Source organism: Emydura macquarii, unplaced genomic scaffold (assembly GCF_026122565.2).
Source record: "Emydura macquarii macquarii isolate MOO-44397 ecotype Brisbane River unplaced genomic scaffold, CSIRO-AGI_Emac_v2 contig_2422, whole genome shotgun sequence".
In the NCBI taxonomy this organism is placed as follows: domain Eukaryota; kingdom Metazoa; phylum Chordata; order Testudines; family Chelidae; genus Emydura; species Emydura macquarii.
In genome coordinates this window covers 6,408,972-6,421,180 of record NW_027132559.1, presented here as the reverse complement: position 1 = coordinate 6,421,180, position 12,209 = coordinate 6,408,972, and the positions used below count along the sequence as shown (strand labels likewise).

Genomic DNA, 12,209 nt, shown 5'->3' with positions numbered 1-12,209 from the left:
CAACCAGGGTTATTCTATCTGCTACCCAAAATCCACAAACCTGGGAATCCTGGACACTCCATCATCTCAGGCATTGGCACTCTCACAGCAGGACTGTCAGGCTATGTGGACTCTCTCTTCAGGCCCTATGCCACCAGCACTCCTAGCCATCTTCGTGATACCACTGGCTTCCTGAGAAAACTACAATCCATCGGTGATCTCCCAGAAAACATCATCCTAGCCACTATGGATGTAGAAGCTTTCTACACCAACATTCCACACAAAGATGGACTACAAGCCATCAGGAACATTTTCCCTGATGATGATATGGCACACCTGGTGGCTGAACTTTGTGACTTTGTCCTGACCCACAACTACTTCAGATTTGGAGACAATATATACCTTCAAGTCAGTGGCTCAGCTATGGGCACCTGCATGGCCCCACAGTATGCCAACATTTTTATGGCTGACCTAGAACACCGCTTCCTCGAAACTCGTCCCCAAGCACCTCTCCTTTACCTATGCTACATGGATGACATTTTCATCAACTTGACCCACAGGAAAGAGTCCCTCAAAGAATTCCACCGGGATTTCAATTATTTCCACCCCACAATCAACCTCAGCCTGGACCAGTCCACACAAGAAATCCACTCCCTGGACACTACAATACAAATAAAGGATGGTCACATTAATACCACCCTATACCGAAAACCAACAGACCACAATACATACCCTCACGCCTCTAGCTTCCACCCTGGACACATTACACGATCCACTGTCTACAGCCAAGCCCTAAGATACAACCGGATTTGCTCCGATTCCTCAGACAGAGACAAACGCCTAGAGGATCTCCATAAAACATTCTTAAAACTACAATACCCACCTGGGGAGGTGAAGAAACTAATTGACAGAGCCAGACGGGTACCCAGAAGTCATCTACTACAGGACAGACCCAACAAAAAAAACAACAGAACACCACTGGCCATCATCTACAGCCCCCAGCTAAAATCTCTCCAACATATCATTAAGGATCTACAACCTATCCTAGCAGATGATCCTTCACTCGCTCAAGCCGTGGGAGGCAGGCCTATCCTTGCTTACAGACAACCCTCCAACCTGAAGCAAATACTCACCAGCAACCATACACCATACAACAAGAACACTAACCCAGGAACCTATCCCTGCAACAAACCCCGTTGCCAACTCTACCTGAACATCGACTCGAGTGACAACATCACAGGTCCTAACCATATCAGCCACACCATCAGGAGCTCATTCACCTGCACATCTACTAATCTAATATATGCCATCATGTGCCAGCAATGCCCCTCTGCCATGTACATCGGCCAAACTGGACTGTCACTACGCAAAAGAAGAAATGGACACAAATCAGACATAAAAAATGGTAACATCCATAAACCAGTAGGAGAGCACTTCAGTCTCCCAGGACACTCTGTACCTGACGTGAAAGTTGCCATACTTCTACAAAAAAACTTCAAAAATAGACTTCAGCGAGAAACTGCAGAGCTGGAACTCATATGCAAACTTGACACAATCAGACTGGGTCTGAATAGGGACTTGGAACGGTTATCTCATTACAAGAAGTAATTGTCACTGTTCACACATTCTCACCTTCTAATCAACGGTTGTGAACAGGCCTCATCTACTCTAACTGAATTGACTTTGTTAGCACTTGCCCTCCCCATTGTTGTTTCTTACCCTTGGATGTGTATATATACCTCCTATCTGTGATTTCCATTTCATGCATCTGACAAAGTGGGTTGCAGCCCACGGAAGCTTATGTCCACGGAAATTTGTTAGTCTTTAAGGTGCTACAGGACTCTTGTTTTTGTCCTGCATTTGAATATTTAAAAGAAACACAGAAATGCAAATGTGTGTATTTAAATTTTCCATGCTTCATGTTTAAAGCATACTGTAAATGTTGATGGAAATCTAAATGCCCTTCAAATAAGAAGACAGTTTTCATTAAGGAGGGAGGAATTCAGGCATATGAAATATAAATGGTCAAATAAGCCATAAGAACAAAGTTAATGTGAATAAGATTCCCAGTGCATTATAATGTGACAATTTCTAGCTATGTAATTGACAATTGACAAGATATCTTAATCAAAGATGAGACATTATTTATCATGCTTCTCAAATGTCAAGTTAACCATCTTGCTAAACATTCACTAAATGCCTAGAAAAATCTTTATAATTTTAATGAAGTATGAATGTACTTATGTATAACAGCTTTATTCTATGCTAGCTTGATTTCTTGGAAACACGCGCTTCTTTTCTTGCAATCAACTGAGATTAACATAGGATGTCACATCTCTTTTGTCAAACGAGATTTTAAGACAGAGAAAGGGATTTATCCTGCAGTCCTTATTCCAGTCAAACTGCCATAAGCGTCAGGCAGCCTTAACTTCTGCTGCATTTCCTAGGTTGTACATTACAGTTTCAGATTCTGCATGAAGTTCTCAGACTCATCTCTCCATTCTGCCAGCAGCAGCTGATACGGTGTAGCTGCCCAGACATGTACTATTCACACAGAGGAGCAGCCAGCAGTTCAGAATTAAAAGGAATCATATTGCATAAGCTGTGCTCCCTGTCCTCTGTGATTTTTTATTCCATTCTGCTTTATTTGATGGGCTAAAGGGGGTGAGCATGAGAATCTTCTAAATAGACTCATCCTTTAGAGCCCATGAAGGAAGATCTCAGCTTTCACGTTTTGAAAAAATAGGTATGTTTCTGGGCCTTTTCCTTGCCTAGACAGACTTGAAAAAGTTAACTGATGTGTGCGCACACAAAAACAGTTTTTACATACAATGTGTTAGTTAAATTAGCGGTGTATCCCAAAGAATCATCTTGCTGATCCACCCTGCAATCATTAAGTTGGCCCTGTACATAATGGGGTCATGATTTATGGAGAAAAATTGGGCTACAACTGACAGCAAGTAGTTTGAACTTGTTTCACGACCTGTTCAAAAAATGCTAAGGCTGGCTCTGCTTGTTAAAATGTTCAGTCCCTTCTGAGCGCTCCCACTATTTCTGTGACTGCAGTAGCTGCTGTGAGAGCATTAGATACACACCACAGATGAACCAATGTCACCCCTGCAACCCTTTCCACTTTGCCAACTACTGCAGTTGTGCAAAAGGAGAGCCGTACTACTGCTGCAGTGAGTGGAGTCCTGTAGCTTCTGTACCCCACCTCTCTGCCCACTGATGCCTGCACATGCCCCACTAGAAGTATTATGAATTGGTACTGGAAAGGAACCTGGAGCCCTGTTCCAACACCCTCCAGCCAGGGGAGAACTACCCATGCATCAGCCCAAAAATCTGATCTCAAAACTCACACATGCTATAGGAGACCTCAAGCAATCAGTGGAGATCATCCCACCTCCAGAACTGAGGAGGACCCTTCCCCAACCAACTACCTAGCCCATCACTGGGGGAACCCATTGCCCAACTGACTTAGCCCCCCAACTACCTAAGTCCACAGGACAGCATGCCTGCAACCACTGCCACCAGCAGAAATCACAGAGCCACCCACCCACCCCCACCGCTGTTGTGAAGAACACCTGCCAGATAGGGAAACAACTTAGAGGACCTTCAAGTCAAGTAATGGGGAGAGGGACACATAGTTGATCAAAAAAGTACTATGTGAGATGGTGGAGGGATGGAGGATGGAATAATTCTTCGGTAGAGGGGAAGAATATGAAAGTAACAGATGCTTTTTGTGAGGAGAGAGGTGGCATGGCAAGAAAGAGCACAGAATTGATGGGGTAGGGGAAGTCTCGTACACAAGGAATGTCATGTGCATTGCTGACTAGACATCATTTTAGAGCTTTATTTAAATTTTAGCAGCACATTTTGGCCACCTTTGAGTATAAATACCATTGCACAATAGAAGGGAGCACTGGACCCTCTAGCTGGGCATTTGAGTGAGTCTGATGCATACATTTGTGGCTACTAAAAGTTTATTTTTAGTTTTGTCTCGGTAAAGAAAACTAAAATTAATTATGTTTGAGATCAATAATTTTCAAGGATGTTCAGTTCCATGTAGGTCTCTCTCACACAGTAGGATGTCTTGAATTACAGTGTACACTACAGCATATTTCAAAACATACCAGAAATGTCATGTAGCTTTATGAAGTTCATTCAATCTAGGACAATCTAAACAAAAAAAATCACGATTCTTAAATAAGAAGAATCCGGAGCTTCCAGCTAAAAGTATATTTTATTGTTATTTTTTTCCCCACAAATAAAATGCTCAAGATTTAAACCCAAATCAATGTAAAAAAAAAGTTGAGCTCCTGAGATGTGGAAATCTAGACACAGAACCTCAACCTGGGGGCTGCAACCAAGTCTCAGGGGTCGCAGTCACCCTTAACTTTATGACTAGAAGGAAGGAGGCTCCCAAACCTTTTTTCTGTTGTAACAGGATCACAGTACGGAAAAATTTGAGAACCACTGATCTAGAATATTATTCTTGATTTTATAGGAGGTGGAATGTCCATCCCTAAGTACACTTTTTAAATTTTCAGACTAGCAATAGTCCACCCCGGACCCATTTTTGTCTCCTTTATAATTTTAATAAAGTATGAATGTACAACAGCTTTATTCTACAGTATCTGATTTCTTGCAAACATAGCTCATTGAATATTAACAGAATAGAAACAGGGCCACTGGGGATTAAAAATGAATGAACAAAACACCAAACTAATGGTAATGTCAAAAATCAAGAAACAGGCTAAGCTAGTCATTAATGTTGTAGACATCAAACTAGTAGATAGCTTCTGTTACATGGGTTCCATCATAACACATGACAACTGCTATGAAGATGACATGAACAGGCAGATTGTCAGCAGTCAAGCAGCTACTGTCAGCAGAAGGTTTGTGTGTCTGAATAAAAATGTTTCAAACCTTAAATCAGTGCCATGACAACTAAAACCAGATTATACATAATGCTCATTTTACCCACATTATATGGCTGTGAAACACGGGTATTGACAAAGCATCTTTGGAGCAAAAGCTGTAAACATTTGCAATGAGGTGTCTGCACTATATCATAGAGGTGACAAGGCTAGATTGCCTAAGACAGTGGTTCTCAACCTTTCCAGACCACTGTATCCCTTCCAGGAGTCTGATTTGTCTTGCATACCCCAAGTTTCACCTCACTTAAGAACTACTTGCTTACAAAATCAGACATAAAAATACAAAAGTGTCACAGCACACTATTACTGAAAAATTGCTTACTTTCTCATTTGTACCATATAATTATAAAATAAATCGATTGGAACATAAATATTGTACTTACATTTCAGTGTGATACTTGAGCCTGTTTCTCACCTGTTAGCCTTGTCTGAAGCCCGTGAAGCATATAACTTAGCTTCATGGGCCCCAGGTAATTGTCTTGCATGCCACCCTCTAACGCCAGCCCTGTACTTGCAACTCCCTCTAAGCTCATCCCGCAACACCCCTGGAGGTCACAACCCCCAGGTTCAGAAACAGTGATCTAGATGAGTTCTATACCCCCTGGAAGACCTCTGCATACCCCTGATTGAGAACCACTGGCCTAAGAAATGACAACATCCATAGAAGACTGAAAGAATAGTGCATGACTGTAATCATCAAAAACACCAACTACAATGGTTTGGCCACACTGCTAGATGTTAAAGGAGACAGTGGTACAACGGGGTATTCAAAACCATCCAGGCAGCTCACCCACCCCCGCAATGGACTCAAATGGTGGCTCAAAACAAATGTGGATGGAATCTTCTCATAACCTTGGTCCTACCCAACCTCAGCACTGGAAAAAGGAGAGGAGGAGGAGGAGGAGGTTTTTTTTTCCCACTAAAGAAACCACTAAATTGCACATTTCTAATCTTTGCAAATTAATCGTGTTGCAGTAACCTAATTTATAAATGCACCAAACTATGCCCTTGACAGTTATCTTTTCAAACATCATTAAATGTGTCACGGTTATATGAAAAAATAGGTCTTTCCCATCCCTAATGTCATAAACCTATGTTTTAAGCTTTTTTTGTCCATCACCTATTTATTTAACAGCTTTCTTCCTTTTAATATAGGTCCGTGTACTATTGTAATTACTTTCTGGTGTAACAACTAATGCATTAATACAATGGGTTTATTTTTCCTTTCCTAAGATATTTGCTTCAAATAGCATCATTATATTTCTGTGCATACTTTTGCCCAGTGCAAGGGTTGGGTAGTGGGGCTAAGCATTGATCTTTAAAGAGCACTTATTTTAACAAAAATTCTTCATTTCACTATTCTATGATACTTGTTCAAAACATTATAGCATCTTAAAGGGTTTGGTATACATTACTGGAGCTCTTTTATAAATGGAGATTATGTATATCCAACATCCATTCATTTTGAGGGGTTCCCTAAATTGCTGTGAAAGTTCTTACTATAGAAGAAGTACGTCAAGGAGACCAGCAAACTCCCTTTCACAACTTTACCCGGAGGAAATTCCTCAGAACTGCCCCAGGTTTTCCCCCGTGAAATCCCAAAGACACCTGCACTCCAGACACCGCCCTCCTACCTTCCTATTCACCACCCGCCAACAAAAAGTGACTGGTAATTCTCCAGTGTCTTGCTAACTGAGATGATCCAGCCCCAAGTGCCCTCCCACCCTGGTGCCATTCTCCCTGTCATCGCGTGAGGGACTGTGTATCCCAACTGTGTTCCCCCTTTTGGTTGGTCTTGTTCTGAATACTTGCTAAATTGACTAAGGCTGGTTCAGGCAGGGAGGGATGCCTGCAAGCTCTGCATGGGATCCGGCCAGCCACAGGACAGAGAGCAGGAGGAAGTAGTTGCTAATGTATGTTGTCTATCTACATATTAAGTTTCAGAGTGTGGCGGCAGAGGCAACAGGTGGGGCAGGCCTGCATCCCCACAGAACTTTCCAATTATGCCCCCCCATCCACCATCCACACTTTCCTTATCCCATGCTTAACTTGTGCCAGGGCTGACCCCCAGTACTTCTAGGGTTGGCAGTTCATAGCCCCGGCACCTCTGCTGCATCAATTGTGAATGTAAAAAAAAAAAATTGCTTGAACCTCAGCACCTCGTTCGTTACAAATTAAGCACTGGCATCACCTCTGGTTTAATCTTCAATTCCTGGAAACACCCATTGGGTGACCAGAGGTCCCGATTTTATAGGGACAGTCCCAATATTTGGGGGCCTGCCTTTTATAGGCACCTATCACTGCCCACCTCCTGTCCCGAATTGTCACACTTGCAATCTGGGCACCCTGAGACTCCAGGACAATCTCGGAGCAGGTTGGCAGCCTGGCACTCAGGGCCAGCTAAGGTATCCAGGGCACTGAGAGCCGGGAAAGTCCCAACCCAAGCGCCAAGGGGAAGCCCCCAGCCCCCCGCAGCTGCATCCCCCACCGCCGCTGTCCCAGAGGGAGGCAGCCCGACCCCACAGGCCCCCTATCACCCAGGGAACCCAGCCCTACAGAGCCAAGGGGCTGGGCTCAAAGGAAGCGGGGCCCCCCCGCTACTGCTCGTGAGGAAAGGCGCGAAAGCCGGGCGGGCGAGCGGGCGGGGCTGGGGGTAGGCCCCGCTCCAGCCAAAGCAAAGAGCCAGAACCAAGGCGCTGCCCAGGCCGCCTTTACCCTCCATCTCGCCTCCGTAGTCGGCGCTGCCGCTGCTGCTGGCTGCTGCTGCTGCTGCTGATGGACGCCCCCGCGGTGCAGAGCGCGCGACCCAAGCGCTGCTGTCCCGGCGGCGGTGGCTGCTGCTCAGGGGCCCGGCTCAGGTGTCACGCCTCGTCCGGTGCCAGAGCCCGCCCTTGACAAATGGCTGTAGCAGGTGGAGGGAGCGAGAGCGAGGAGGAGGCGGGCTCACGCGTCTCCCTTGGCTCACCCACAGCCTCCGCCCAGAGCTGCCCCCGCCCCCCTCCCCAGCTACTGCAGCCTCCCGGCGCCTTATTAATAACTTCGGGGCTGGCTGGCTGGCTCCCTGCCCGCCGCCTGTCCTGCGCGCGGAGCTGCTGCCGCGCGCCCCGGGGCCTGGGCGACACACAGGGCACGTAGGACGCGGCCGCAGCGGGCCCCCGGTGTCCGGGCTGCAGCACCTGCTGCCTGCGTGTGACTAGCCCGGGGGGGGGGGGCTGTGGCAGCAGACAGGCCTGCAAGTGCAGAGAGCTGGTCACGCAGCCCTCCAACGCCCTGCCTGCTGTGGCGGGAGGACACGACACCACACCAGAAGCGTGATTGAATTCCCTTCCCGGGCTGGGGGGGCGGCTCCCTCTCAAGCGCAATGGGAACGTCATTTCCAGGCCCGCCAGGACTTGGTTTGGCATCTCGGGAGGAGGGGGCAGTGTGAAACAAGGGAGATTCAAAAACCAATGTCACTTTCTCGCTGGAAACACACGCAGTAACATCCTGCGTCAGAAAAGAGAGCCATTGGCTGTGAAATTAAGCCCCGGGGAAGGAAGCTATCGCCTTGCCTGGGAGATTTGAGCAGGCAACGGGAAAGGCATGGGGAAATCCTTCAATCTAAAGTGGGGGAGAGCTTATGAGTTTAGTTTTTGTATGTTTGTTTGTTTTTTTTTGGGGGGGGGGGGGTTAGACACCTAAATAATATTGCAAAACGAGGGGAGCTCCCTCTTCTAAATGAAGGCAACAGTGATTACGTGACGTGATGGTGTTAGGAGGAAGGAAGGGAAAATATAAATAGGGTTGAGCTAAAGGGTCAGATTTCGCTGAGTTACACCAGGGTAACTCCAGACAGAGAAACTCCATTTAAATCAATCATACCATGAGAAGTAAAGAGAAGAATCAGACTTTGTGGGTATAAATAGCAGGCGCAGGGTTGGGTGGAAATTTGGTTGTGTGGCAGGTAGGGCAGTCCCAAGCTGTGACTGTGCATGAAAGAGATATCAAAAAAATTAGGAGGGAGATGTAATCAGTATCTACCTGATGCACACATGCTCAGCGCAAAATCTGTCCTCACAATAGGAATGCCTTAAACATTGATCCAAAATGAAGAATTCTTCCATTCAAATGAGTGAAGATTGGTGGCATTGGGCAATGATTGCCCTTTGTGATTTTTCTGGAAAGATGAAGCCACTACTGCATGAAGTTATAGTGGGGTGAGAGAAATGCCAATATATTTAGGGAACAGCAGACTAAAAAAGACCTTGGCATGTCTGCCCAGCCATTAGTGCTATTTTAAACCCCTTGCTGGGTGAATTGTGTCTGACCTTATTACTCTAGTTCCTTTCAGGCCACTGATCCCATTCTTCCCCACATGTGAATTCCTAGTTCTAAGACGTAAACTTATCCCTTTAATTCCATAAGAGTTGCCATCTTTCCATAAAATAAAAATAAGCTATATCTATACAGGCTATTAGAGCCATGGTAGTAAGGAGGCATGAACAGTATCCAAACTCTTAACAGGTAAATCCCCTACAGGCTGATGTTTTTCACTAAAATTCAGGCTGAATTACATTTTGGCAAAGATTTTTCAGATGTTCTTTAGATCTCTGAAGGCGATTTGCACATTTATTCATATACAGTATCCTAATTCTCAGTGCTCAAGAAAAAACAAATATAACCCTTGCTTAGCTTCAATGTAGCCAATAGCAAAATGTCATTAGAGTTTCTAAGTTATAGATGGTAATTTTCTAACACAAAAGATATGGTATCCAGCACAAGGGAACTATTTTAGACCACACTATGATGGATAAAGATGAATTAAGCAACAACTCGCTTCCAGTCCAGTGATTAGGAACCACCTGATTACATTCAATTTGGGCAAAGAGAGGACAGTCCCAAACATTAATATATAAACTTGGTGCTTCAAAAGGGTTAATTTCCAAAGCTAAGAAAAATTATGAGTGAAATTGACTGGGAAGAAAAAATTTAGATAGAAAAATGTGAATGAAAATCAGGAATTTTTAAATGAGTATATTAAATGGCCAAAAGCCACAATTACACAATAAAGAAAGAGGACAACTTTAGCTAAAAGCCCATCCTGGTTCAGTAACAAAGTGAAGGAAGCAATTATAAATAAAAAAGCAATGTATAACAAATGGGAAAAAGAGAAATAGATATCAATCAATATAAATGAAAAGTTATGAAGTGTAGAAAATGGATAAGGGAAGCTGAAGACATCAGGGAAAACTCTCTGGCTGGCAGTGCTAAGGATGATAAGAAGGAGTTTAAGTATATTAGGAACAAAAGAAATCCTAGCAGTGCTATAGTCCATTACTAGATGCGGATAGTAAAAATTGTTAATGATGCTAAAAAAGCAGAATTGTTCAATGAATATTTCTGTTCTGTACCTGGAAAGAAACAGGATGATGTATTTGTATCACATGAGGATAATGAATTACTTTCCTATCCATTATTAACTAAGGAGGATGTTAAACAACATCTAGTAGGGATAAACCTTTTTAAAACCAGAAGATCCAGATAACTTGCATATAGTTATCTTGCACAATAGTCCTAAAAAGCTGTCTGCAGAGATCTCTAGCGCACTGACATTCATTTTTAATAAATCTGGGAATACCTGTGAAATTCAAGAAGACTGGAAGAGTGCTGATGTTGTGCCAATATTCAAAAATGGCAAATGGGATGACCTGGGTAACCATCTATCCTGGGCAAAATATTGGAAAAGGTGAGATAAGATTAAATTGATAAAGGATTAAAGAACAGAAATATAACCAACACCAATCAACATGGTTTTATGGAAAATAGTAAACCATCAAGTAAACCAGAGTTCATTCTTTGATGAGTTTACAAGTTTGGCTGGTAAAGGTAACTGCATAGATGTAACACACTTAGACTTTTGTAAGTCATTTGACTTAGTGCCCCCAAAATATTTTAATTAAAAAATTAACCCAGTACAATATCAATAAAGCACATATTAAATGGATTAAGAACTGACTATCTGAAATTTGAGACACATTAAAGCAGTGATGCCCAATCTTATTATATAGGAGGGCCACATAAACCTAAGCACAACATTGTGAGGGCCAAACAGATTCTGCCTTCAGAGCTGGGCGGCCTGAGAGCAGTGGCTGCTGGCTGGAACCCAGCTCTGAAGGCAGCGCCACCACCAGCAGCAGCAGAGAATTAAGGGTGGCAATACCATACCATGCTACGCTTACTTCAGCACTGCTGCTGGCAGTGGCGCTGCCCTCAGAACTGGGTGGCCTGAGTAAAAACTAGTTATTTTGTTACACAGACTATTCTCTGTAAAAATGCAAATGCCTTATTTTCCATGGCAAATGGATTTCTAGGATCCCTATTGTAATTTTTGTACAATTTTTGTAATTTTTAAACAACAGTAAGACCTCACCCAGCCAGTGTTTTTTATAATATCTCTGTAGATGATTGCATACTCAATTGTCCAGATATGGCATGTTTGGCTTAGTTGACCAGTCTGTTATAAAGCACTTCATTTTTTTTTCTTCATGCTTTGGGATTTTTTCACTGTGCACTGTTATCTTCTGGTGTCTTCAGTCTGTGGGATGCACCTTTAAACAGCTTAAGTTGGTTAGAATAATAAAGTTTTTTGCTTGTTTGTTTTACATTTCTCTTGTTTTCAGTAACCCAAATTTAATACACAGATTAACTTGGTTTTTTACAATGTAATAGGCACCAATTTTTATAACACAAGCTGTGTTTCTCTTCTGATTTTCCCAGTTCTTTAGCACAAACAGACCTGTTTTAGATACTTTTGCAGTTGTTGCATAGCCATTCCTTTTCACTTAACATGTGCATTACTAATTTCATGATCACAATCGTTTGTGAAAAGATGTATTGTTCTCCCTGTTAAGCACTCTGTTTTAGCAGAAGAGTTAGTAACAATTTTTACCCAAGAATTTTGCAAGATTTTGTTGGAAATCAGCACAGTATTTGGTCTTTTTTATTTAAATTAAGTCTTCTTGGATAGAAATCACTCTCTGGCAAAGAACCTCATGATAAAAGAACATCTCATAATCCAGGAATATGATGGCACCTGACCCCTTGTATTTCACAAGGATTACAGCACACCCACAAATAAAAATTATTAGAATAAACCAAATACACTAGGATGCAGTTTGAATCAGGGAAGGAAAGCAACAGTGAGAGCAGAGGCAATCAGAAAATCAAGTCCATGTATTATATCAAATAAACAAGCACAGTTTGAATTACAGGGCTATAATCTCATTTCAGAATCCCATTGATTAAAAAACA

General features: G+C 43.2%; 1 protein-coding gene across 2 annotated transcripts in view; it reads right to left on the bottom strand.

The window, feature by feature from the left end:
- The window catches only part of GADL1 (glutamate decarboxylase like 1), a 116,949-nt gene extending 109,270 nt beyond the window's left edge, over positions 1-7,679 (bottom strand). For both annotated transcript variants that reach the window (XM_067561847.1, XM_067561848.1), the window contains exon 1: positions 7,635-7,679. In XM_067561847.1, the coding sequence (XP_067417948.1) occupies positions 7,635-7,641 (7 nt within the window). In that variant the 5' untranslated portion in view covers positions 7,642-7,679. The remainder of the gene's footprint in view (positions 1-7,634) is intronic.
- Between the last annotated feature and the right edge of the window lie 4,530 nt (positions 7,680-12,209).